The sequence below is a fragment of the Gymnoscopelus microlampas genome (genome assembly GCF_963454915.1).
Source record: "Gymnoscopelus microlampas genome assembly, chromosome: 12".
In the NCBI taxonomy this organism is placed as follows: domain Eukaryota; kingdom Metazoa; phylum Chordata; class Actinopteri; order Myctophiformes; family Myctophidae; genus Gymnoscopelus; species Gymnoscopelus microlampas.
In genome coordinates, this window is record NC_139949.1 from 12584241 (window position 1) to 12610863 (window position 26623).

At 40.4% G+C, this 26623-nt stretch overlaps 3 protein-coding genes across 5 annotated transcripts in view; all 3 read left to right on the forward strand.

The window, feature by feature from the left end:
- Positions 1-1746, forward strand: part of ppp3ca (protein phosphatase 3, catalytic subunit, alpha isozyme) — a gene marked incomplete at both ends in the record, with an annotated part of 36997 nt that extends 35251 nt beyond the window's left edge. For 2 of the 3 annotated variants that reach the window (XM_084075194.1, XM_084075195.1), the window contains one exon: positions 1568-1746. In XM_084075194.1, coding sequence (XP_083931320.1) covers positions 1568-1746 — 179 coding nt within the window. Of the gene's footprint in view, positions 18-1567 lie in introns of all 3 variants that reach the window. The other variant, XM_084075193.1, reaches the window with a different exon arrangement.
- A 7524-nt stretch (positions 1747-9270) lies between these two features.
- Positions 9271-17494, forward strand: dnajc18 (DnaJ (Hsp40) homolog, subfamily C, member 18). Its single transcript, XM_084073675.1, has 8 exons — positions 9271-9717; positions 11327-11495; positions 11732-11877; positions 12068-12277; positions 12670-12782; positions 13112-13221; positions 14027-14199; positions 14658-17494. The coding sequence occupies exons 1-8, from the start codon at positions 9582-9584 to the stop codon at positions 14780-14782; spliced, it is 1182 nt and encodes a 393-aa protein (XP_083929801.1). The 5' UTR covers positions 9271-9581; the 3' UTR covers positions 14783-17494.
- Positions 17495-18471: 977 nt separating this feature from the next.
- On the forward strand, positions 18472-21652 carry LOC311057046 (cornifelin homolog B-like). Its single transcript, XM_084073933.1, has 4 exons — positions 18472-18593; positions 19887-20010; positions 20381-20535; positions 21138-21652. The coding sequence occupies exons 2-4, from the start codon at positions 19917-19919 to the stop codon at positions 21261-21263; spliced, it is 375 nt and encodes a 124-aa protein (XP_083930059.1). The 5' UTR covers positions 18472-18593; positions 19887-19916; the 3' UTR covers positions 21264-21652.
- Positions 21653-26623: the final 4971 nt, after the last annotated feature.

A 26623-nucleotide genomic window follows, 5' to 3' on the forward strand; every position in this document is an offset into this window, starting at 1 on the left:
AGCCGAGGACGGAGAAGGTAAATCCATGTCAAGTCCCGGACGGGCCAGTAGTGCGTCCATCACATAATCTCTGCCTATTCCGTCCGGAATGTGCATGACCTCCTCCCTCTCAACTCTGCACTCTCTGTCTCTCTACATTGGCCTGTCTAAATAAAAAAAGACCCCCCCCCCGGCCCCCCAACGAGGCATCAGGTGTTCCTGCAAGTGAAGCATTGAACTTGCTAAATTGTTCGTCAGCTATATTCAAATAGTTTTACAGAGGTGTGTTTGAAATAGATATGGAAGGTACTGTCATGATAAAGATAATACAAATTAGATATCTGGAATTTAGATTCAACAGAGCAATTCCTCATGGTGCTAATAATGAAGCAATGTATGACCATGTTATTGAATACTAAGCCTTTATTTTGTGAACATTAATTAATTCTTAATGGAGGCCATTCTGTGTACATCAGGCCCTTTTAAAGGGAAGTAAACTCTACAGCAGTAGCTGTCAACAGCTTTTCTTTTCCCTTTCCAATACCCCAAACCTGTCAAACATAATAGTTAATATACAAAGCTCCTTTGTCAAAATAGTTCCTAGACCATGACCCTGTGCAAAACGCTGCTCTAAGCATCTGGACATCATAATATATTCACCAACATCGCAAAGTCAAGTGCTTCTTAGAGATGCATGATGGTTTGGGCTCGGCTGGTAAGCTTCATCTGGATCACCATTGCATTGCAAGACAGGCAGTCAAAATGAATGCATCTTGAAGGCTGTTTCATGTGTTCATATCATTATAGGTCTCAAATAATTATTGGCCACTGGCCAGTGTTATCAGATCTTGCAGCAGTAGATAAACAAGAAGTACATTTTAAAAGATGGTGCCGTAAATTGGACACTTCTGCCTTGAATAGCTGGGTGGTGTGAGTGCTGAATACATGGTTGAAAATGTTTCAGTTGGATACAAAATAATGACGTTTTTTTTTTCTTCTGCTTTTTAACCACTGTTTAATGGAGTTGAATAGTTTAAATTGTGTTTTATGTTTAGCCAGTAGCATTAACGTTTACCCTAACCTCTAAACACAGAATTGTTTACCTCACTTGCTTTGCAAGCCAACAACATGCAAATGTCTCAGCAGTGGGTCCTTACCACTGAAAATAATATGAAAATGAATCCATCCCTGTAACGTCAGATTCCCACAGGACATGAAATCTTATAAGGAATGCAGTAATGTAGAGGAGAGTTTCTGCCATGTACTGTACAGTAGAAGGAACTTGACTTGGTGTATCTAAACAGAATATATAGAACAAAAAATAACAAAGATAAGTGCAAACAAATAATTTGGATAAGTCAGTGTCAAGTGCATTAAGAGAATAATTATGTAGATTGCTCCAATGATTGCCACTAGTTGCATTGAGATGCTACATAGAATTGAATAAATTACATTTATACCCTTACAGATGAGAGAGCCAGTGGTGCCCAGACTGTTAACAGGGTGAGTTATGTGGAGAATTGTGTCAATACAATGCAAGAGACTGATCCTGTCTATTGTTTCTCTTCCCTCCTGTCCTTGTCTTCAGCCATTCGAGGGTTCTCTCCTCAGCACAAGATCAACAGCTTTGCGGAGGCTAAGGGCTTGGATCGCATCAACGAGCGCATGCCGCCACGCAGGGAAGGGGTGAACCACGTGGGTCACTCCATGGGGAAGATGAATATGGCAGAAGCCAACGGCACGGACGACAACAGCAACGCCCAGTGATGCGTTGTCGCAGCCCCAAATAGCGTGCTGCTGTCAATTTGCTTTCAGCACGTCATAGCCAAATCGCGATATCAGGCCTCAGAACATATAGAAGAAACCAAAACAGGCCCCACGCAGACAGAACATGACATCTAATGACAGCCAATCTCAAATGGATGAAAGTATGAAAATTTGACGATACATCACTGCACACACGTGGGAACGGGGAGGGGGGTGGTGGCTTGGGTTAAGAGCTTAGGGCAGGGATAAAGAGAAGCCAAGCGGGCTGCAGGTAAACCCGTTTGGCTTCATGGTGTGCGGTGTAAAGATGTGTCCGCCTGTCATTCCCTTTGTCAATTCAACTACAAGACTGAACCGGCAGTGAGGGCTGCATAGTTTGATCACTATTGAACATCTGCTCTTTTTCATTACAAGACCTGACAGAAGACATACTAATTGCAGTATCCACGCCACACAAATCATTTTGACAATTTTACTGAGTTTCACTCATTAATTCACATTATACAGGGCAAAGAACATGTTTTTGCTGGTACAGTATTATCGAATACAAATAAAAAGAACACTTCATTTGTAAGAAAAGGGCATTTGAAAAGCAGAATATGTACCTTTTTACAACTTGCTATTCCGTTTTACCAGAGGACTTTAATTTATTGATTTCTCTTGTGGTAAGATGCCATTAGTCTGCTGGGCGAAACTGGAGTGGGTGCTCACGCATGCTCAGCCAAAACCACCGCAGTGTGAGATCAAAAATCCACCTTGGTTGCATCTCAAAACATTCCCCTACTGCTCCTCTCCTCCCTTCCACCACTACCTATGTCTACAATCAAGGAGGAAAGTGGTGCGTAATCCACTCACTTTTTGCATTTTTTCGTCTTTGAGATAGACCGCAGGAAAGCTGAGAGGGAACGAGTGTGGGGAGGCACTGAAGGAAGGCTGTGCCTTGATTCAATTCTTGACCAGCAGGGGGGGGTGCACGTGGTTCCACAGGAAAGCATCTGTGTCACCCACGTGCGCCCATAGACATCAGTTTCCATGTTATGAGGTTAGGAGGTAGCAAAGGAAACAAGTGATTTTTTTTTTAGGTTTTGGATGCACCCCCCACTTCACACCCCACCTGATTGTTTCTCACCTGTTTGTAGATGAAGAATGCGCATAGCTCAAAAACTGCTGTTGCAGGTAAATATTAATATATATATGAATATATGTTCAGTAGTTCAAAAAACGCATTCATCCCTGTTGACTTTTTTGCACATTTTGTTGTGCAATGGAAATATGTTGAGATGCATTTGAGTGGGATTGTATGCCTAAGATTTACGCTTATTTAAGTACTTAAGGGCTTAAGTATTTAAGTACTCTTATCAAAGTGAGGAGGAAATTCTACAAGTTTATGAAGGTATAAAATCTGATTTAAAATGTACCCCACCCCTTTATGTCATTTGAGATAAATTGCATCAATGGTGAAAAACAAACAAAAAAACTCCATCTCAATTTATTATCGTGCTATCATAATCTTTAGCTCATCGTACTTCTGGGTTTTCAATTAAAAGTATTCCACTCTGAACTATTCAAATTCGGCTTTTGTTGAATGTGATGAATAATTAATGTCCCTTTAATAACTCGATTAGGGGTTTTAGCATTTAGGGTGGCTGTGTATGGTAAGTATGTTCCATAGGTGTAGGTATGACAGATCATTAATATAAATGTTATTGTTCTTGAGGGGACACCACCAGTGCACTTTTCCTAATTCTGTTTTACTTTGGAAGTCAAAATAGCACAGACTGGAAAATTTGGTACCGTTATTGTTTTCATATCAAGCATCAGGAGGGTGATTTCGTGTTTTTGGTGTCTTTAGCCCTGCTGGTAGCGCGGCGTCTTGCACACAAGACATCTCAAAATCTAAAGGACGGATTGCCATGAATATTGCATTCATGATCCCCGGATCCCCATGACCGTTCTATGTAGCGCCACCCTCAAGTCAAAATGTCAACTTGGCACAAAGTATTTATCATTATATATTTGGCAGATTGCAGGATGAACCCTACAGTTTTTGGTGACCCTGTGGCCTTTCCTCTAGCACCCACCTTAGGCCAACATTTCTGTTTTAAAGGCACTTTTTTTTAAAGAAAAAACTACCGCACATGCAGTCTTCAAATGTAATAAAACGTTTTAATGGGAATAACAACGTTTCGGTATGTTAGACCTTCATTGTTATTCCCATTAAAACTTTTGAATTGCATTTGAAGTGTGTGGCAGTTTTTTCTTTCAGTACGTTGGGGCCCTCGTTTGGTCTTCTCCTACGCACCTACATCTCCTGTGTAGGTGTGCAAAAGACTTGCTTTTTAAAGGCCCTTTTTTTGAATTATGGGACTTTATTTTATTTCAATCCAAAGCTTATGCTCTTTAAAATATCACCCAAAAAAATGAAAATGTGGCACTACTAAATCTTCAAAATGTTCCATCCATCCATATTCAGTCAGGTCGCAGAGGTAGCAGTTCCAGCACATAATGCCAGATTTTCCATTCCCTCGCCACATTAGCCAGCTCTTACCGGGGGATGTTGAGGTGTTCCCAGGCCAGCGTGGAGATATAATCCTCCCATGGGCACCCAGGAGGCATCCATTCCTTACTAGATGCCTGAACCACCTTAAAGGAACTCTACTCTTGAGTCTATCATGAAAGGTTTTCTCCATGCCAGCCACCCTCCTGAGAAAACCCATTTCTGCCACTTGTATCCACGAGGGGTTTTTAGACTCTTATTCTTGTTTTGCCCCAGATTCCCAAGGAAATGATACGTCAGCACCCACACTTATAAGTGAATGTCGTAATTTAACTGACCCGTCTATTTTAAAATGTTACTTTATGATGGAGAGTCCAACCCACGTCTTAAAAGATCTAATGAAGGTAAACACAGCACGATGTAAGGGATTAGAAGAACATGTCAAAGATATAAAGTTGGAACCAGAAATACACTTGCTCAGAGGCAGGAAAAATATTTCCAATCTCTCATTAAAATTGTCCAGAGGTCAAATTTGCAATATGTACCACTCAGGCGTTTTAGCTCAAATGACAAACTATCACGTGAATTTCTAGAATTTCCTCTCATACAGGAATACATTTTTTCTACTTTATATTCAATCACAGAGATATATTAATTACAAGGACGGACAATGACAGGAACAGTTTTTAACACAGCATCTATGGTATGGAACGCATCGTTGCATGCAATTAAGTTCCTAATTGTTCTGTGAGATTACAGTTGTGATGTGTTTCAAAATAGTAAACTTGAATTATTTTCCTCTAAATTATATTTGTAAAGTTACACTTGTTTTGGTTTTGATACATATTTCTATGACCTCATTTAATAGTTTTTGTCCATTTCATTATATTTATTTTATTTATCACCACCATCTTTATTTTTTATATTGTTTTGTTGTATGGCACAAATGTCCATTTAGGGTCTGAAGCCTTGTGTTTTTTCTTCTGTTTTATTGATGTACAGAAGTTGTTCGGTTGTGTGAATGAACATAATCTCAGTGATGAAAAGCAACATTCAGGCTGCCAAAGCATGATCGCATGGTTTTCAAATGTAAGAAGAAACCAGACACAGTGAAAATCATGTGTCTCACTTACTTTTAGGATGAAATATTATATTCTGATTCTATTTATTGCTGATATTCTTACTATTCCTGAAATTTAGCTTATGATTTTTTCCCCCTTCATTCAACTGTTTTCTGGTTCTTGTATTGTCTGCATATATAAAACATACATAGCCTACACACACACACACACACACAACCACCCACACACCCACCCACACACACACACACAAACAAACATACATGCACTAACGCACACACGCACTCACTCACTCACGCACACGCGCACACACACACACACACACACACACACACACACACACACACACACACACACACACACACACACACACACACACACACACACACACACATATCATGGATTTTATCTTGCAACATTTTTTCATATATCATGGATTTTATCTTGCAACATTTTTCCTGGTCCCTGAAAATATGTTTTGTCATTTGACTTCCTAAGATGATATACACATTGTAAGCATGCCCTATGGGACAAATCACGTTTTTTTACTCTTGAATAAAATATGCATGAACAAAAATGGTGCTGCAAAGTTACTCACTTACTGGAAACATTCAGACTATTTGTATACTTAAGTGTCATAATTTGTATGTGTAGACCCACATCATTCTTACCATTAAAGGATTATATGTTGCTTTAATCTTTATCAGATTATTAAAGGCCTTTTGGATTGACAAAGAAATAGAAGTTGTATTCTCTTCACTCAAACATAGTGCACCGGAGAGTAAAGTATGGTATATTAGTTTAAGGATAATCAGTGGTTGAAATGTCACACTTTTACTCTTTCATTGAATATGTTACCTAGAGAGAGAGGGAGAGAGAGTGTGTGTGTGTGTGTGTGTGTGTGTGTGTGTGTGTGTGTGTGTGTGTGTGTGTGTGTGTGTGTGTGTGTGTGTGTGTGTGTGTGTGTGCGTGCGTGCGTGCGTGCGTGCATGCGGGCGGGCGGGCGGGCGGGCGTGCATGTCAATTAAGAAAGATACATTGGCTTTGAGTGCCTCTGTCAGCCCAGGGAACTTGCAATTTTCCAGTCCTGAATCTGGGGCCTACATTCACACAGGGTCTTAAAGGAGTACCGTAGTTCAATTACACACCCCATGAAGCATTGAATTCATGGAGATTTGTTTTGTTTTTGTCGCATTCCTAAGCCAATAATTTGATTACCGGTGGAACTTGGAGACTTAAAGGAGACCCTTTCCTACCGGAAAGACCGCCGGTCATCAAATTATTGACTTAGGAATGCGACAAAAACTAAAACATCTCCATGAATTCAATGCTTAATGGGGTGTGTAATTGATAGTAAATAAGTCATTTTTTGGATGCACTACTCCTTTAAGCCTTATGTTCTGATCCAATGGATCAGATCCAGTGTGGTAACGAGCAACAGAGACCAGTGGAAGCATCTTGTGTCCCAGATCTCGAGGGAAACTCGAAGGATGATGATGAGTGCCTTGTGGTTTCTGTTGGTGCGACTTCCATACCAAGTGGTGGAGTTTGTTATTAGGCTTTCAATTGTCCCTCGGCAGAAGTCCCTGATGATGTGAGGCCTCAGGCCATATAGGCACAGTTGTGCTTTTGTGATGACCGCGGTTGTTTGGCCACCCCATTTCATGTTTTTCTGTAAGAAGCCTAGTGTACTTACCCTCTCTTTTGTAGTCCACGATGACCTCCTTGGTCTTAGAGACATTCAGGGAGAAGTGGTTTGTGGTGAGTGGTGACGTCACTGCTCCAGGGTGGTCCTCCCTCCCTTGTCTTCCCTGTACGTACGCAGTCTCATCGTCGCTGGAGAGAACACAACATTTTAATAGGCCTATAATATATTAGGAAACAAAAATCATGACACACCTGGCCTGCCATGTGTCACATGAATGATTTCCCACCCAGGAAATGGGCTGACAGGAGGAATGGAGGTAGACAGGATTCCTCTGCAACACAATGCATCTGTTTGTTCTACTTCTCATTGTGAGGACTGGGGGACCAGAAGGGCTCTTTGGGGACATTTGATGATGCAAACAAAGGAGGCTCTAATCTACAGTAGGGCGGCTATTATGGCCACTTAAACCACTGGCTTTCATAAAGTGGGGTCAGGTCACTCCAAGGGGTCCTTGAGGGGGGTTCCTGAGGAACAGTTTGAAGGACCCAGTTCAAACACTAAAATGGCATTTTGGACTGTCCCAATGATTACCCAACGTTGAATTATTTAACAGTATGTTCATAATAAGTTATATGCTGATGTTCCTTTAGAATGTATTTGTTTAACCACGGAACCCCAGCATCCGTATTGTGGGGACACGCGTCGCGTTGTGAGCTTGTCGATCTGCTGTTTTCAGCAAAAGCTTTACCCATAACAACTATGAAAATAGAAAATACACTAGAATTGAGCCCTGAGGGACTCCGGTTACCCATGTGGGGTTTAAGTCATTGGTTCTCAAAGATGCAGTCCGGGGACCCCCAGGGGTCCTTGAGGGAATTCCATTAGGAACTTAGAATTGAGCCCTGAGGGACTCCGGTTACCCATGTGGGGTTTAAGTCATTGGTTCTCAAAGATGCGGTCCGGGGACCCCCAGGGGTCCTTGAGGGAATTCCAATAATAGATAGTTAGGAACTAAATGGACCCTTATGGGTCTGCAACTCTGACAGTATACAAATGGAACTAAATGGACTCTAACGGGTCCATTTGGTACCATTTGCATACCGTTAGTTACATTAACATTGGTTTTACAATATAAATTGGGGTCCCAGAGATAGAAATGCCATAAAATGGGGGTCCGTAGCCCTAATGCATGTCAAATTGGGGGTCCTTGAAATTAAAATGGTTGAGAATCACTGCTAGAGCCGTAAAAATCGTCTCTCATGGGGGTCCCTGGCATATCTTTTCAAATGGGGGTCCGCTGTCCGCCGCGGTCCGCGGGCTATATAAGTGTCAATTTGGGGGTCCTTGACATTTTCCCCCACCTCATAGCTGACTTGTTATGCATTCATATCCATTTAAACACTTTTAAAAATATTATTTTGGCTCTTTCAATTCAATTGTCCCTCGGCAGAAGTCCCTGATGATGTGAGGCCTCAGGCCATATAGGCACAGTTGTGCTTTTGTGATGACCGTGGTTGTGTGGCCACCCCATTTCATGTATTTATGTAAGAAGCCTAGTGTACTTACCCTCTCTCTTGTAGTCCACGATGACCTCCTTGGTCTTAGAGACATTCAGGAAGAAGTGGTTTGACATTTTCCCCCACCTCATAGCTGACTTGTTGTGCATTCATATCCATTTAAACACTTTTTTAAATATTATTTTGGGTTAGGGTTTCATCTCAAAATTCACTCATTACATTTCCTATAATGAAGACAATGGATAATGATGTTATCTAGCTATTAGACTAATATTACAACACACTTCCAAAAATAAAATACTTGTTTTAGTTTGTTTTACTTTAAAAATTGTCTGTGGTGTTAAGGGTTAAAATGTACCCATATAGACCAATTATTTGTTTACTAACATTGAGCCTGGACGCACAGGTGATTGTTTCACGCAATCAATTCCCAACCTGTTTCGGGGTGCACTGGTTTCAGCACACCCCAACCCCCTCTTGTGTGTGTTGGCTAGTGAGACGCGTCCTAACGAGACCTGATATAATGGGTTTCGTTGCGCGCATACTGGCTGCACGCAGCCAGTATGACGTCGTCTGTTAAGGGGTCTATACCATAGCAGTTTAAAGTCATTTATTTTTCATAAACCCAAACTTTATTTTACTCCTAATAGCAAATGCAAAATGAGGACACGTTTGGTTTCTCTCTCTCTCAAACGTGTAAACATTGACAATTTGGGTTGCGTTTTATTTTGAAGTCCATCTACCGGAAGGACTTAATTTATTTTTTAGCCGACCTACGTCTGTCTGGCGTGCAAGCTTTAGCGTCCGTCAACGCAGCCCGTTAGCTTATGGTTAGCCTCTCTAATGCTAACGCTACACCACGACTCGTCGCAATGCTACATTTCCCTGTGGCTCCGTGTCATTAAACAACTCGTTTTGAATTAATTCGTGTTACTGACAGCCTAAACGGGCAGACGGCTGTCTTGTGCAGAGACAGTGAGGCAGAGAGACGGACCACTAAGCAACCAGCCGGCCGGACGGACGGACGGACGGACGGACAGGACACAGGGACCCCCTTAAGGAGGGACGGGCCTCTCTCTGGACCATCACTACAAATGGACAGAATGGATAAAGAAGAGTCCGACCGGCTCATAGAGAAGGCAAAGCTGTGTTTGCGGTCCGGACGGAAAGAGAAGGCTCTGCAGCTGCTGTATGAAGCCCAGAACATCTTCCCCAGCACCAGGGCCAGAGGTATACAGGACCACGGGGTTGCCATGTCCGCTTGTTATCAGCGACTTTGTTGTTGGGCTTGCTTTTTTTCTGTGAAGTCGCTTGCAAACATCGGTGGTTGTGGTTTGTTGGGGCTTGTTTGTGACTTGTTTCTAACGTGTCGTCTTATTTGGGCTCGTTTCCTATATATGTTGTTTAAACCAGTGATTTTCAAACGTTTTCGAGTCAAGGACCCTCAGATTAATATGTATTTGTCCACAGACCCCCTACCTGAAAACATTTTATGCCAGGGACCCCCATACAAGATTATTTGTGTTATGTCTCTTAAATGTTCCAAAATTACCAAGATGTATCCCTTTTTTTCTGTTTTGGGGGAAATAGCAGGAGCTTGTTGTAGATCGGCTATTTTCAAATAGCCTTAGCCTAGCCTAGCTTATTTTGGGCTTGTTTTCATAGACCTAGTTGCTTATTTCTCTCACGAAATCTGGCAACACTTGTTAAATCCAGCTGACACAAACACACACACACACACACACACACACACACACACACACACATTGTGCAATGGCAGCAGTGTGGCTAACGTTGTTTAGCTATAAGAACGAGCTGTTGACCTAAAAGCAATTTCAGCCAGATAACACACTCCAGTTTAGTTTCCTATTCATCGCATAATGTGACAGCCTAATGTAGTGACATGGTGGGTGTTTTGGTCTCCAGACCAGACAGCTGACACTGCCCTCTCTTCGATTACCACTGACTCATTGAAATCCTATATTGCCCATTATGCTCATTGACCCATGACATTACCGTCCATATATCTCACCTGTTTCGACTGGTAGAGAGATCAATTAAACTGAAACCTAGCCCTGTGTTTCACGGATCACCGCCTGGGCCAATTTGCCAGGGGATGGGTCAACACATTTATAACATGTTATTAATAAGATCAGGATATAATACAATTCTTTAATTGGTTTTAAATATTGAATGAATCGGTAGCTTGTTTTGGTGAGGAGACGTTTTAAGCATCAAAGCCTGCGTGCTTTAAGAAGAATCAAACATTTGATGTAGAGAAACACACATGGCACTGGAATGGGCAAAGGCTGGGCAGTGGGCACTGACTGGGCAGTGTTTCAATCGAGTTTATAAAAAGATGTCCAGTAGATGTCACTGTTTTATCATTTGTTTCACAACAAACTTGAAAGCAAATGCACACTTTGTTTCATTATTATTATTTATTTATGTGGCCCCACCTCTGCTAGGTCGTTATAATCTTTAGTGCACTACTTCACAATAGAATGGGATGATGGACTAGGAATGATTTAGTCCGGGGTACTTTGTGTATATTGCATCACAATGTCATATTGGAAAAGTTGAAATTGTGTCCTGAACCCAGTTACTGTAACCACAAATCTTATTCTTTCCTAACCCTGTTTTGGTCTCTTGGTGAAATCAATTAATCTTTACCTTTTTTTTCTCAAAGATTCAGAGTGCTACCCTATAACAAGAAAATAATAATCCTGGTGGTCCTCCCTAAAAAAGAAAGACAATTCTCATTAATATGGAATGCTACACTAGCTATGTAATCACAATTTAATTAACAGCTGATGTGAACTCTCTGTTTTTCCTAAAGTGCTGATTGATGCCATATTGAGGAATGGAAGCTCTGCTGCCCCAGAAGCAAACCATGTACCTCCACCATCAGGCTGGAGAGATGAAGACATGCCAGACAATGATAAGACTAGAGGAAGTGGTGAAGACAAGAAGAGTTACACAGAGGAACAGCGTCAGGGAGTTTTGAGGTGCACAGCGTAACATAGACCATATTCACTCGGCGGCCATGTTGCTATTAAGTCAATGAAAGTGCCACCCCGGTTGTCACGGCAACGGGGTGGCACTTTCAATGTAAAATTCCAACATGGCCGCTGTGTGAATATGGTCTATGTTGCCGTCATTTATAATCCACTTGACGTGCTGTGCAAATGATGTTCCAGTTGGAACTTGTATTGTGACACGCATTTGTGCTGTGATCTTGCAGGATAAAGAACTGCAGAAACTTCTATGAGATCCTTGGCGTTTCCAAGGATGCCTGTGATGAAGATCTGAAGAAGGCATACAGGAAGTTGGCGCTGAAGTTCCACCCCGACAAGAACTGTGCGCCGGGAGCGACGGATGCATTCAAAGGTACAGTTCTAGGGCTCCACAAACCACGTCATGTTTGTTTTCATTGAGACACAATGGTAACACCTGATGGTGATGTTGAGGGCAATGAGATGTTTTATTTTTAGCCCCGCTAGCGACAAGGTCTCTAAAACATTCAAATATTCCAACTGAAGAAAACCAGGGCATAATGCTTCCCCTGTTCTTTCTCCAGCAATAGGCAATGCGTATGCAGTGCTGAGTAACCCAGAGAAGCGACAGCAATATGACCAGTACGGGGAGCAGAGTCCGGCCTCGTCAAGCGCGCCATCCCAACAACCTGGCGCCCATCCACGCCACTACCGGAACTTCCACAGGGACTTTGAGGCGGACATTTCCCCTGAGGAGCTGTTCAACATCTTCTTTGGAGGAAGGTTTCCCACAGGTGAGTGGATTTGGACGTGTGTGTCATTTTATTGGACAGGCTTAGTGGCGAGCGAAGACATTGCTTGATGCAAGTATCAGTCTTAAAGGGGAATTTCGTCCCACGTTATTCTTACGATGATATCCTAGGACGAGTGGTACAGTACAGAAATTCCATAACTCCATAACGGATCCGCCACAGTTAAAAACACGCGCCTATGGTTCTTGCTTTAACCGGAAGTGTCGTGAAAGCTCGGCTTACGGTCGAGCGTATCAGATCTCTGCAGAAAAAACAAACCACTCGTCCTAGGATATCATAACGTCATAATAAAGGTAAGAATAACGTGGGGCGAAACTCCCCTTTTAACGGCCACAAACACACATGCCATGAAGATTTGATGTCTCTGTCCTCAGGTAACATCCACGTCTACACCAACAGAGGAGCGTCCTACTCTCAGTATTATCAGCCCCGCCGTCGACGCGCTTACGAACGGCGCGAGGAAGAGGTAGAGGAAAACCAGAGTCAGGTCAGTCAGTGGCTCCTGCTGCTAAATAATAGATTTTAAAATGGATTCAGGAGCACTTTATTCAGAGAGCCTATTTAGACTTGTTTGCTTTAAAAGAACAGAGTCATGTACTTCTGCCTCTGTCCAACGGTACCCTCACATAACCTCGCTAGCATCAAATTCCGACAAAGCCTTCTGACGTTGGGTTGCATCTGTATTTGTTCACTATTGCCGTAGTTTTAGTTGTGGTGTAGACTCTGCCACCCACTTGACTTGCATCCCTGCTTGGCACTCGGCATCAAGGATTGGATTAGGGAATGATTATCTCTTGTGATTTTCATCTTCCACAGAACACCTTCACGGCAGTCCTGCAGCTCCTTCCCGTGCTCGTTTTGATCTTCATATCAGTATTCACTCAGATGATGGCCACCAACCCTCCCTACAGTCTCTTCTACAAACCGTGAGTCCCTCACACAATTACAATTCAGGCATTTAGCGCATGCTCCTATGCAGAGCGACTTACAAAGTGCAAGGTCAGGGTAAGTGCCACAAACCTGCGGTAAACAAGGGCAACCTAGAGTTGTGCAGTTATTATTTAGAAAATGTCATCAGTTTTAGTTTAGTTTTTCAGATCAATTCATTTATAGATGCTGAAAAGGGTAGGATAAAAGAATGCTTGACATCAGATATGATGCAGAACGTGTTATCAGGGTTTGACAGTAGGTCTCAAAAGCACTTGTCCATCAAGCAAGTGCAGGTCATGTTCTACTTGATAATGTTCACTTGCCCGAGAAATATAAATGGTGTTTCTAGTAAGTCACATCAGCAGCAGCACAGGCATGTGATTCGTCACGTAGCCATGCCCATGTTGCGCCACAAAAGTAATGTAACGACTAACAAAAGATGACGTGAGTCGTGTCGTTATTTTTGGCAAGCGCCGTGCAATGAAGTGTAAACTGTCCTTAAAGATCGCTTCTTTGGCAGGTTTATTTCTTCTGCCTGTGACATCAACACTTGGAAAAAAACAGCTATAAGCTAACAGCTGGGCTATAGAAAACCTGAAAATAGAAAATAGTCCATCTCTGCTGATAATCTCAGATGTTCTAAACCTGCTTACAGTGTCTTTATTTACTGCAATCAGACTTCTGAACACGTACACAATTTGAATGATGATTTCAAAGGGAAATGACTTGAATTGCAATGTGATGGACTACGATGCTGTAGAGACCTTGCAGTCTGTTGTCATTAACCTGGTCTATGTTCAGGGCCATGGGGCTAGTGGTGTCGAGGGAGACACAGAACATGGGGGTTCCGTACTACGTGGATAAAGCTTTCCAGAAGGAGTATCGCGGAGGAGAGCTGGATGAGCTGGAGAAGACCATTGAAAGCGACTATATAGAACATCTGCAAAGCAGCTGCTGGAAGGAAAAACAACAGAGTGAGTGAACATCTTGACTCAAGAGGACCTTATTTGGCCTGATACAGGACATTTGGTTGCAGCTTAGAATAAATCATTTTAGATTTTGTTACTGGAAGTCAGAGGAGAGGCAAATAACTCCATATTTAGAAGTCAATTTGATGCCACGCCATTATTAGACTCTGACTTGTTTTTATATTCATATTTTTGTGTCAGTTTTGTTGTATTTACATTGTAAAGAGACAAGAAACTGAAGGAAGAAATAGGGAAGGACACACAACACTGCTGAAATCTATCCGGGAACATAGCGATTGATTATGTGGTCGACACACATACATTTTAGTAACTGAAGTCAGAATGGAAGTGCTAAACACCATGTGGCTGGCAGTGGCCATTTGATCACCATGACTTACATAAGTTTTAGTACATATAGTTCTAAGCTTTCTCCTCTTTCCCGTCTTCCTATCCTACTTCTTCAGAGTCCGACTTGGCGAACCTCGGAACGCTGTACCGAGACGAGAGGTTGAAGCAAAAGGCGGAGTCGATGAGGTTGGACAACTGTGAAAAGCTCCAGCGCTTTATTGGGCGACAGAAAGGCGAATGAAGAGCAATCGGAGAGGAGGAAGGAAGCATTTCTTCCAGGAGTATCTTTGGACATGAAACTATGCTTCCAGTATATCCTGCTGTTTAATTTATCCAATCTGGCCACTTATAAAAGAAATGTCCTATATGGCAGACAGCTGGGTGGAATCAATGTGCCTTCTCTCCTTGTGAAAATATGTGAAGAGAATTTAATGTAAAGCTGCCATGTCCATTATGTTGAAACATAAAGCGTAGACTCACTGCAGCAGTGTTCTGTGAGGTACGAGATCCTTAATACTTTCTTATATTAAGGATTTGGGGTTTGCCTGACAAGAGGATATGGTGGCTGTAGGTTCACGGATACAGAGTTAAGTTAAGTTCAGATTATGTGGTTTACCTCAACTTGTTTTCACCTTGTGTGTGTGTGTGTGTGTGTGTCTCAAGTGAAATTAGAGTTTATTTAATAATTATTTATTATTTCCTTCGAGGGGAAAGTTGCAAACGCTGTGTTTATTTTTATGTAGAATGTGACATACACGAGTTTCAGTGCAATGATTTAAATGTTACTGCAGTCTTTCAACGCAGCTTCTGTACTGTGAAATGAGGACCTTTTTAATTGTAAAAAGGATCCCTTGGTTAATAAGCCTTATATGCCTTAATACATTGTAATTGCCCTCTATAACTAAAATCCTAAATGAAAAACACTGTAAATATTTTTTTATTTTAGAAATAGTTGATCTTTCATTCAATAGGGACAACTCTCGTCACAAGTTGATGATTTAATTTGTCCATGTGTGGACCAGCCCTATGGAATGCATGTCGATGTGCTAATATATATATTTTTTATATTGCTTTGATGCTCATAGTACCTTTGGAAGTATTACTGTAAGTAGTTTTTTAGTTAGCACATGCATTCCATACATTCCATAGGGCTGGACCACACATGGACATATGACATCATCAACGTGCGACGGGAGCGGCCCTCTAAAATATTTAAGCTGTTTTTAATTTCTAATTTTTGTTATATAGGGCAATCATAATGTAATAAGGCATATACAGCTTTATTAGACAGGGATCCTTTAAAGAAAGGTTAGTAGCAAAAGGAGAGGAGGGTGTAGTGCGCTAGGCAACTGTCCTTCATTATTGCAACGTGAAAGACAATGGATTTGGAAATGTCAGGATATTTTTCTTATCTAATATGCTAGTTTAAACAGGCTTTCACATGCCAAATTATTAAGTTCAGAAAATGCTTTTTCTCTCTCAATGTTGCTCTCTCTCCTTGCCTCTGCATGAGTGTTGTACAACTTTTGCATAGGTTTCTGCAGTTATATTTTTATGCCATGCAATGTCCCCAGTCTTCCACCTGCAGGTGTATGCTTCAGTTACTGGGGATCTACACAGTTTGCAGTTCAAGACAATGGAAGCAAAAGTACAGTATTGGCTAACAATGGGGCTAAAAAACATTTTCCCTCAAAAATGTAATGCACGTTAGTTTTTCCTACACACAGCATAGTAAACATTATGCTGTATACTGTTGAAGATTTTCTTTATTTCGGGAAATGGTTTTCAGCCCCAATTTTATAGAAGTTTTATAAAGCCCACTCATTTGATTCACAATATTTTATAGAACCGGCACTTTGACGGGGGAAGTCACAGAATTCACTTACATCTGTCCAATGATCTCTTAATTAGTTAAACATTTGTGAAAATGAACAGCTTTTTTTACCCTAAAGCCAACACCTAGAGAACCATTACAATCAATTGTGATGAGGTTTTCCATAGATGTTGAATTGGAGACCACCTTTACAAACATGTAGATTGTCTTATACCACCGAAAACACCTACCATGACCGGCGACCATCCCTACCCAGACTACACAGCAAAATCCTGTAACACACATTAGACTACATACCAAAATGTAAAAATAGACGCTTGCAGGTTGAACACTCAGGATTTTGTTGTGTACATAGTATTTGCTGTGCACTATGACTTTGCCAAATTGCCTTAGCTGTTGTCATTCTGTTGAATGTTCAGGTTCATGTCATGCTTGTTTGAGTTAACTTAGTATATAACCTCTACTGTTTTTAGTTGGTCGTTGCTCAAGCCCAATGGTAGAGCTGGTCTCATATCAGTTCCCCACACTCTGTCCCTGTTGCATGCATCCTACTTGGAGGCCCCAGACATTTATGTATTTATTTCTTTTGGCAACCACATATTCACGTCCAGACATTTAACATTGTAAATGCTCATTAATCAGTGTATATCTATACTCATCAAATGTACAGATTTGTGCATTATTTTCAAGACCACTATATCTTATGAACATGCCCAGACTGAATCTCCAAATTCATAAACTCTTCCTGTACACACCAAAAAAGAAGAAAGGAAAAAAAAATAGAGTAGAAGTAGATTTAAAATTACAGCAAAGACAGTCATGCTGCACAGTGTCCATTGATTTATAGCTTAGATTATCCATTAATTGAACTCTTAAGATTTACTTCTCAAATGAAAGACTGCTTTAGTGGTGGATACTCATGTTTTAGTCTGGTCACAACCTGCTAATAATGGTTTATGTGCAACTGGCACATATGTTCAGTCTGGTTAGTGATGGGAAAATACTTGTACCTAATTGAAGCATTAGGTACATTTCTACTGTCTTATTGACTTGATGTCCAGTTCATTTGTACTGAACACATTTTGAAGTTGGTTTATTAAATAGTTCTTCAACAACTTGTCTTGCTGTATAAGGTGTCTTTTCCTCTGATTAACAGATTACTCCTCCCCCAAAGTAGAATCAGGAATAACAAATATTTTTATGAACTTAACATGCCTGTGGCTTTTATGTTTTATTTTGCATCAGATGCTCAAAACTCTAAAACGTTCACTCAATGCAGCAGCTTACACATCGCAACTTATTCTGCAGTTTATTCACTATTCAAGATTAATAATAATAACTTGAATGTATATAGCGCCTTTCAAAAACCCAAGGACCCAACTATTTGCCAAAAGCCTCAGGGAACAAGTGTCTCTTCACTTAAATTAATTTCAGATCTTACTTTTCACTTTAAACGCATTAGGGTCTATTCAGTCTGGTCTCAAGGTAAAATGCAAGCCTTTAACCACTTAATCGTCAATACTTGTTAAACTTGACATTTTGGTTTGCTCTTTTTCCCCTATACACTAAACCTCTTCGCCGAAAATTGCCCATCTACAAGCTCACAACGTGTCACACACTGCATTGTGAGCCTGTAGGTCTGCTATTTTTGGCAAATGTTCCCCCCAGAATAAGGATGCTAGGGTTGAACTTCATTACTTTATATTATTATTGCAAAATAAAAAGGTGCATTGGTGGTGGTCACAGGGAAACCTCTCCCAATCCCACCAATGATTGGCTGTATTGTTTTGAACCATTCACTGCTGCCTCTAAAAAGGCTTCAAGACATGGACTATTTACGTCACAATGTTGCCTGTTACATTCTTTTTTAGGTGTGTATATATGCATTGAAGTTGAACTTGGCCCAAAGTATCCATGACAGGGCTTCCCTAATTTCAATTGAGGCTGTGTTAATGGGCAGTGATTAGGCTATTTAACTCAAAACACCCATAAATGACCATGACTGTGACACAATGCTTAGAATGTTTCCAGTGTTACTGACTCATGTCTCTTTCTTGGTGCTGTACTTTTGTGTCCCACAGGCGACCAATCATAACCCCCGACTGACAGGTTTGGCTAGTTCAAGGCTTTCGCAATAAGAAAATGACATGTTGCCACTTTCAGTTACTGAGGTACCAGACATCTGTCACAGCCACCCAAAGCTCCCTCTCACAGGCAGGTAAGATTATCGTTTTATAGTAGGATTATGAATTACACTGGTACACTGTTACAGGCTAGAAGGATTACTAATCTGTGGTGCCTATGTAATCATTTCTGTACGTACCGTACCTTGCCTAACTGATGAGGACTCAAACATCATGACTTGTGTTGTAGAAAGCTATAGGACTACTGAACATTTTATGAAGCACAATTTATAATTTTTTTTACATGCCATTAATGTCCCATGATGGCTGAAACTGTTGTATTTGTCATGTGTAGGTCTTTATGCTTAGTGGCATGTATGTGGCCTGTATGTTTCAAATAAACACTTGAGTAGGGGTCAAGTTAGTATCAATATTAACTGCACAGATCACAGCTTGATGCTGATTTCTCAGTGTGGCCCTTACAGAGACTGGATTTGATATTTCTGGGCTTATTGCTGTTCCGCAGAATCACAACTGCATTGGTTTCATGGGAGTGTTTTAGTGTATTCTGGTCCAAATGCTGTTTTAAAAGCCATGGGAAATATTGAGTAAGAATGAGGAATGGCAGAATACCTGCATGTTCTTTTCAAGGCATGGGTATTAAGTAACCATATTACAGTACGATAAACAGGTGTGCCATTTGTGTACTTACTGTCTATCCAAATAAATATTCTAATATATCCTGTAGCAGCCATTTCACTGTTTTAGTTTATTCTGATTATTATTATGATTGTAGTTATTATTTGGGCATTATTAGTTTTGATAGATTATTGTGTTATTTAGATGATTTGTAGGCACCAAGAGCACACCTCTCCAGGCCTAACTAATTGATTGACAGAAAGGGCATATGTAGGCCTGGGTGATTGGGAGAGGGCATGCACCTGGGGGTGGACAGACGGTTTTTACCAGCACAGCAAAGTGCCATAGTAGCCACATGTGAGAGAACAATGCCATGACATGGAACAAGCTGTTTGTATGCACATTTTTGGGATACGTAAACCTACAAGCTAAAACTTAAAAGTTACTGTGTGGACAATGTGTTCTTTATGCCTCCGTACAACTATAAGTCTGGGTGCATCAGTGGGTTTTGTTGATTGTTTGGAGCCGACGAAATTGCATTACATATCCCAATACATTACTTATGACAATGTTTCTCAATCAGTGGGTGGAGAGACGCTCTGACAGGGTCGCAGACCATGATGCATTTAAAAGAGGGGAAAACCTGTAATAGTTTGAATATTTCCTGAGAAACATTTTTTTGCCCCATTGTCAATGCTGTTTCAAACCCCAGTATTTGATTTACAGTATGTTTGTTTTAACATGTCCAGTGCATTCTAGCCGAAGAATAACGCCTCACAATGACCTCCTTGGTGATCTCTCAGCCTGTGTCGTCTCTGACGTCGGATGAATGGTCATCAGGAATCTGTGACTGCAGTGAAGATGTGCCTGACTGTAAGTTTTACTGTAGTTCTCTGAATATGGTCATAAATTGACCATATTCACATGGCAGCGATTTATCTGACGATTATGCTTTTGTATCATACTAAGAGAGCAAATTGGCCCCCATCTGTTTTACGTATTTGGTTTGTTTTAGTTTTAAAAAAAACTAACAAAATGCATTTAAAGGTAATATAATCCAATATTAAAATTGGCTAATGGGAGGACTGTCCAGCGGACGGTCCACGTCGTCACTCAATATGGGGTGTGTTGGCATCAGGCACAAACAAATTAAAACAGCCCAGTTACTGTAAGCATACAGGAAGTCAGAGGAATTAATTTATTTGTGCTTACATCATTGTTCTGTTTCTTTCCTTGTTGCAAGGCTGTTTGGCATTCTGGTGCTTTCCCTGCTATATGTGTATAACCACGAAGAACTACGGTGAGTGCCTCTGTCTGCCCCTGCTGGAGGTATTCGGGTGCATCCCACCTATCACCATGTCAATCAGGGCCTCCATGCGAGAACGGTATCGCATCAAAGTAAGTAAGCCCCAGTGGTGGAAAAAGTACTCAAATGTTTTACTTAAGTAAAAGTATCAATACTGCAATGTAGAAATACAAGTAAAAGTCCGGAATTCTAAATTTACTTGTGTAAAAGTACAAAACTATTGGCATCAAAATGTACTTAAAGTACCAAAAGTGAAATTACTCATCATGCAGAATGTCTCATTTTAAGTTTTCAAAATGTATAAAAATCTTTTGAAAATGGCAATCTACAAACTCACAACGTGTCGTGTCGCATCGCACCGCTTTGTGAGCTTGTAGATCGGCTATTTTTTTATTGGCCGAAATATATAGAGCTTAAGTGGTTGATGTATGTTTAGTAATAAAGATCTAAAAAGTAACTAGTAACTAAAGTTTTCAAATGATTGTAGTGGAGTAAAAGTGCAATATATTTTTTTTACACAGTAAAATCCTCGGGTCATTTTTACACACTTGATTTGGATGTGTCTGGAAAAAAGCAAAGTAGCAGGAATACCAAATGAATAGATGTTTTTAATACATCACATTAATATTTGATCTAATAACATTTTGTTTTTGCTATAAATTCCCTGTAAACATTGCTGTATGTCTCTCTCCAGGGTACCATATGTCATGACTGTGCATGTTCCAAGTTCTGCATGCCCTGTGTCTGGTGCCAAATGTCCAGGGAAATGAAGCAAAGGACAATCCCAATGATGCTGCTTGGGGATATTTTCACTAGATAATGAATGGTCACTACTTTATGGATGGATATTTAATTAAATTATTATTATTATAGCGTACATTTGGTTACATTTCTATGCTCTCTGATGAACAGGCCATACATTTATATGGACAGGACTAAAGCTTATTTTTTCTGTTTTCTATGACAGAAATAGCAGATGCAACACAATTTGTGAGTGCACATATTTATCATGTTTTCTAGAATGTTTCACATTTGAAAGTGCGGCTTTGGGATAATAAAGCTATTTCTGATAGAATGAAGTCTTGTCAGCCTTAATAGCAGATTATCTTCGTTCCGTAGAGCCATTGCCTCCTTGAGGGCACTATAAATGTACAGTAGAAGAAGTACTTGGGTTTTTCACTTAAGTAAAAGTAGTAATACCGCAATCTAAAAGTCCTGTATTCAAATGTGACTCGAGTAAAAGTACAAAAGTTTTGGCATCAAAATATACTTAGAGAGTAGTAGAGAGCCAAAGTATAAGTACTCATGTTTTTTCAAAAGATACATCAAAATTGTGCTTAAGTACATACTTGGGTAAATGTACTTGGTTACTTTCCACCACTGCAAAAGTAGGGGTAGGGCAAAGGGAGAGTATTGTGATATGCCCTGTGTGTAGCTGCCTCTACAGTACACTCAGGCTGTGCATGCACACAACACATGCTACTGCTGTATTCAGCCACTAGATGTCGTGCTTACAACACCTCTTGCATAACTTTCCCTATTTCCCAGAATCATGTAGTTCTAAATCTTTATTGAGAAAATAAACTATTCATACACATATTATTTGTACATATCTGCCAAAAGGATGAAATAGAAGAATATAGAATAGGGGTGGCAGACAGACATATTACAGAAATATTAAATGTATTTATACAATTTCCAATGTACAAGCTACAACTCCCCGAATTGATGGTTATAATTAGGGCCATTAACAATTGCAGAAGCCAGTAATCATATGTTTTGCGGTGCTGTAAAGTGGTGGCTGTCTCCAAGCTTCTCTTTAGTGAAAGATGTTTCCCAAGAAAAACAGAAAAACATGAAAATGTAACCTAATGATCACTGTTACGTTCGCCCACTAGCCCTGTGACTGTTTATTTGTTTTTGATAAACCACTAGACTCAGGACATTTTCAGTTTGCAGTCTCAGTAATACACTAGCCTATAACCTATTTGACTCATCTTCATGTTGTGCTGGTGAGCAGAGGGCTTGCAGTTTGATGTTGGTACTTAAATATTTCTGAGGTTTTGTAGAAGTTTTTATTTTTATTATGTATCTTGTTACTCTCCATACTCTTCAACGTATGACACATTTTGGGTTAAGGCCTTCTGCTCTCTGTACAAACAAGTACTACCTCTTAGTTGCACTCCAGTTTATGGACTAACAAATATGATATCACATATGGCTCTTATCCAGTCTGTCTGGGGAAATGATTTGTCTGAAGCCACATGACCATGCCCAACCCATCTTTGTAGGTGCTTAAAGGCTGACATGTGTGATTGGTTGTCTTTCTTTTATTTGCACCTTTTAAAAATAAAGTCTGCTGCTTCCTACCTACCCTATCTTCATCTTAATTTTTTTGGGTTAGGGACCAGTCGAAATTTACAGAAGGGGGTCCCTGGAGGAAAATAGGGGAGGGTCATGCCTTTCTAATTGTAGTACAAGGGAGGGTCAGCTAATTTTACTTTGAACCCAAGGGAGGGTCATGCAATTTTGAATTGATAAAATAGTCCATTTTTGGGGCGGTGTAACCGCCCACTATAAGTGAGTTTTGGACACTGACCAATCCTGCACCGTGATTGGCCAATAGTCTACAACGCAGTCTACAACCCTAACCCTTCCGCAGTCAATGAGAATCTATACTTTTGCAAAGTCAGCCAATCACATTACAGCTAGTGTCATCACCACTAGTGTGATTGGCTGACTTTGCAAATTCAGGACTGTGATTGGCTAGCGAAACACATGACACATGTGCAGCCCTATGAATAGCAGTATGGACTTTTAAAAAATCACACCCAGTATGAAGTGGGCGGTGTGTGGTCATCACAACATGACTCACTTAAAAAATATATATATATATTTTTTAAGTCCATACTGCTATTCATAGGGCTGCACATGTGTCATGTGTTTCGCTAGCCAATCACCGTCCTGAATTTGCAAACTCAGCCAATCACATTACATAGATTTGCATTGACTGTGGAAGGGATAGCGTTGTAGACTGCGTTGTAGACTATTGGCCAATCACGGTGCAGGATTGGTCAGTGTCCAAACCTCACTTATAGGGGGCGGTTACACCGCCCCAAAAAAGTCATTTATCCTTTTTGGGGCGGTGTAGCCGCCCCCTATACGTGAGTTTTGGACACCGACCAAAAAATTTGTGTACCCCCTAACCCTTCCATTGTTAATGCAAATCGATACTTTTTTCATATCAGCCAATCACATTACAGCTAGTGTCATCACCACTAACTGTAATGTGATTGGCTGACTTTGCAAATTCAGGACTGTGATTGGCTAGCGAAACACATGACACATGTGCAGCCCTATGAATAGCAGTATGGAAAAAAAGTAATTTATCCTTTTTTTAAAGTGAGTCATGTTGTGATGACCACACACCGCCCACTTCACACTGGGTGTGATTTTTTTAAAGTGAGTCATGTTGTGATGACCACACACCGCCCACTTCACACTGGGTGTGATTTTTATTTACCTTTTTAGTACACCAGTACTGTGGTCAATGGCCCCTCTATTTCAAATGATGCAAAGGATTCAAATCCGGTAACACCTTGGTATATTTAGAATCAATGACGGTCGTTAACAAGCCATCACCGCACAGCAACGCACAGCACAGCAATAGTCAAATCTATTCAGAGTCTTAATGATGGTGGTTGAACAATTAAGCAACACTTCAACAGGTGTTAGGCATATTAGGGAGATGCATTATCCCAATTTCCAACACAGAGATATCCTCTTTTAAGTGTGTTTTTGTTACTCATAGAATTACATACACCGGGTAGGTTTTAATGACCAATTTATAACTGGATATTCATAATACAAGGTCTACTAAACTGGAAGACTCATAAAGCACTAAGATTGTTTAAAATGAGATCCACATGCACACAAATCATGATAACATATAAGAGACAGACAGATATATTATACAGACTACTATACAGAACGTCATACAATCAGCTTACAGGTTACTGGTATGAAGAGTGAAAACTATGTACAAGAGAAAAAAAAATCAGGGAGGGGGGAGTGGGGGGGGGGGGGGGGGCTTAAGACTTAGACAGGGGCCATTTTGGAATTGCAAAAGTACAAGCAAGCACATGTGATTGATATGGGCACATTTCCTACTAATGATGACTCAACCAGGTAAACCGGCACATTTTCCCTTGAAATTCTAACTCCCATTTCTGTGGAAGTTCTTGACATCCGACTTCCAAGTAACTGACAACATTGATGCGTCTTAACGCATCAATGCAACCTGAGACAGGCTTTATTTGAGCCTGTAACTAAATACAGACTCAAATAAAAGCCTGTATTTACCTTGATGTAATAAAACCTCCCTTAAAGTCATCCTTGAGTGGAGTTGAAGTTCCTTTCTGTTGTCATGCACATTAACAGTATCCACCATCGATAAAATAAAATATAATACAAATCTTCACTCTCCTACATTACTAAATGCATGGTCAGGGACCACATGCAATACCTCCACGGACCACCAGTTAAAACCCCATGATAGGCAACAGTGTAGTCACTGTATAGTTAATAATTATGGGATTCAATCATAGACTGTGGATTCAATGGGTTTCCCACATGTAAGTTTAGAACACTGTCCATTCTGCTACCACTACAGACACTGTGCATTTAGCAAGACTGACTACAGTAATGTTCTAATCAATGTGGAAAGCAAAACATCGGACATATTATCAATTTTAAATGTCATGTTGTTGTATTTGATGGGGAGGGTTAGGGGTGTCAAGATAACACTAATTTCACGACACATACATGATGTTGGGCCTATGATATCGATATGATACATTATTAATGTTCTTTTCTCATGTATCATCAACATTGGCCATCATCTTTAGTTTAAAATAACAACTATAAAGCACTTTAAAAAAAAAAAACAATTACAAAGTGCTTTGTACACACAAATAAATACATTTATGCAAGCTTAAGGGAGAAGTGAAGTTCTCACTAACTATAAACCCATTGTTTCAGAGGACAGATAGGCACTAATATAACAAATATAAATAATATGACACTGCATAACTATACATTCTACAAACCTCATATTTTTGTCATCTGGACTTTACGAACCAAGTGCAGACCGGTGCAGACTAGTTATTTACAAATCAACAAATCTATAATACCAGATACAGTATAATAGCCTACCATGTAAACAATCTTAGATTAGGCCTATTTGAGAGTGCAGAGGCATAAACTGCTTTGACGCATGTTACATTAATGAGCGTTACGAGCATCAGCTGACACACAATTAACACCTCCCCTCTGCAGTGCTTTAAACTGAAAGTGACTGGAGTTCTCTCCAAAATATCTTGAATATGATGGAAGACGTGATTCATAATTACTGTGATTATGATAAGCTTTACATTTCGTATCATACACCATAGAACTAACTTTCACCGGCAAAAAAAATATTACGATACAGTATGACATCTTGACAATACCTATCGTCACATTTTAATACCATGATAGGCTATAGACCCCTTAACAGACGACGTCATACTGGCTGCGTGCAGCCAGTATGCGCGCAACGAAACCCATTATATCAGGTCTCGTTAGGACGCGTCTCACTAGCCAACACACACAAGAGGGGGTTGGGGTGTGCTGAAACCAGTGCACCCCGAAACAGGTTGGGAATTGATTGCGTGAAACAATCACCTGTGCGTCCAGGCTCAATGTTAGTAAACAAATAATTGGTCTATATCGTTGGACAATATATCGTATATAACTTCAATAGGCGGGGAGGATTAGTCTTTTTTTTTTAATCACATTGATTTTTCCTTTTAGTCAAAGGGAGGGTCATGGCATTTTAGATAAGGGCACATACATTTTCTCCAGGGGTACCTTTAAAAAATCGACCTGTCCCTTAGGCTTGGGTGCCTTGCCTTGAAAGAAATAGATAATACATTTTAAATGAATTGATACAAACGAAATTGACACACAGCACCTGTGTGTCAATTTTGTTGTTTTTTTATACCTCAGTAAATAGCTGATTGATTGAAGTACTTTATTTAGAAAGACATGGAAAATGTACATGGAAGTACAATTCACAATACAAGGTCCTCTAAACTGGATCGCCTATAAAAGCACAATGGCTATTTCAAATGAGATCCT

Bases quoted from the DNA above. Each gene is read 5' to 3' on its own strand.
- LOC311057046 (XM_084073933.1), top strand. From the start codon at position 19,917: ATGACCTCCTTGGTGATCTCTCAGCCTGTGTCGTCTCTGACGTCGGAT. The intron at 20,011-20,380 runs GTAAGTTTTACT...CCTTGTTGCAAG, and splicing joins CAGTGAAGATGTGCCTGACT to GCTGTTTGGCATTCTGGTGC. The intron at 20,536-21,137 runs GTAAGTAAGCCC...GTCTCTCTCCAG, and splicing joins GAGAACGGTATCGCATCAAA to GGTACCATATGTCATGACTG.
- dnajc18 (XM_084073675.1), top strand. From the start codon at position 9,582: ATGGACAGAATGGATAAAGAAGAGTCCGACCGGCTCATAGAGAAGGCA. The intron at 9,718-11,326 runs GTATACAGGACC...TTTTTCCTAAAG, and splicing joins CCCCAGCACCAGGGCCAGAG to TGCTGATTGATGCCATATTG. The intron at 12,783-13,111 runs GTCAGTCAGTGG...CATCTTCCACAG, and splicing joins TAGAGGAAAACCAGAGTCAG to AACACCTTCACGGCAGTCCT.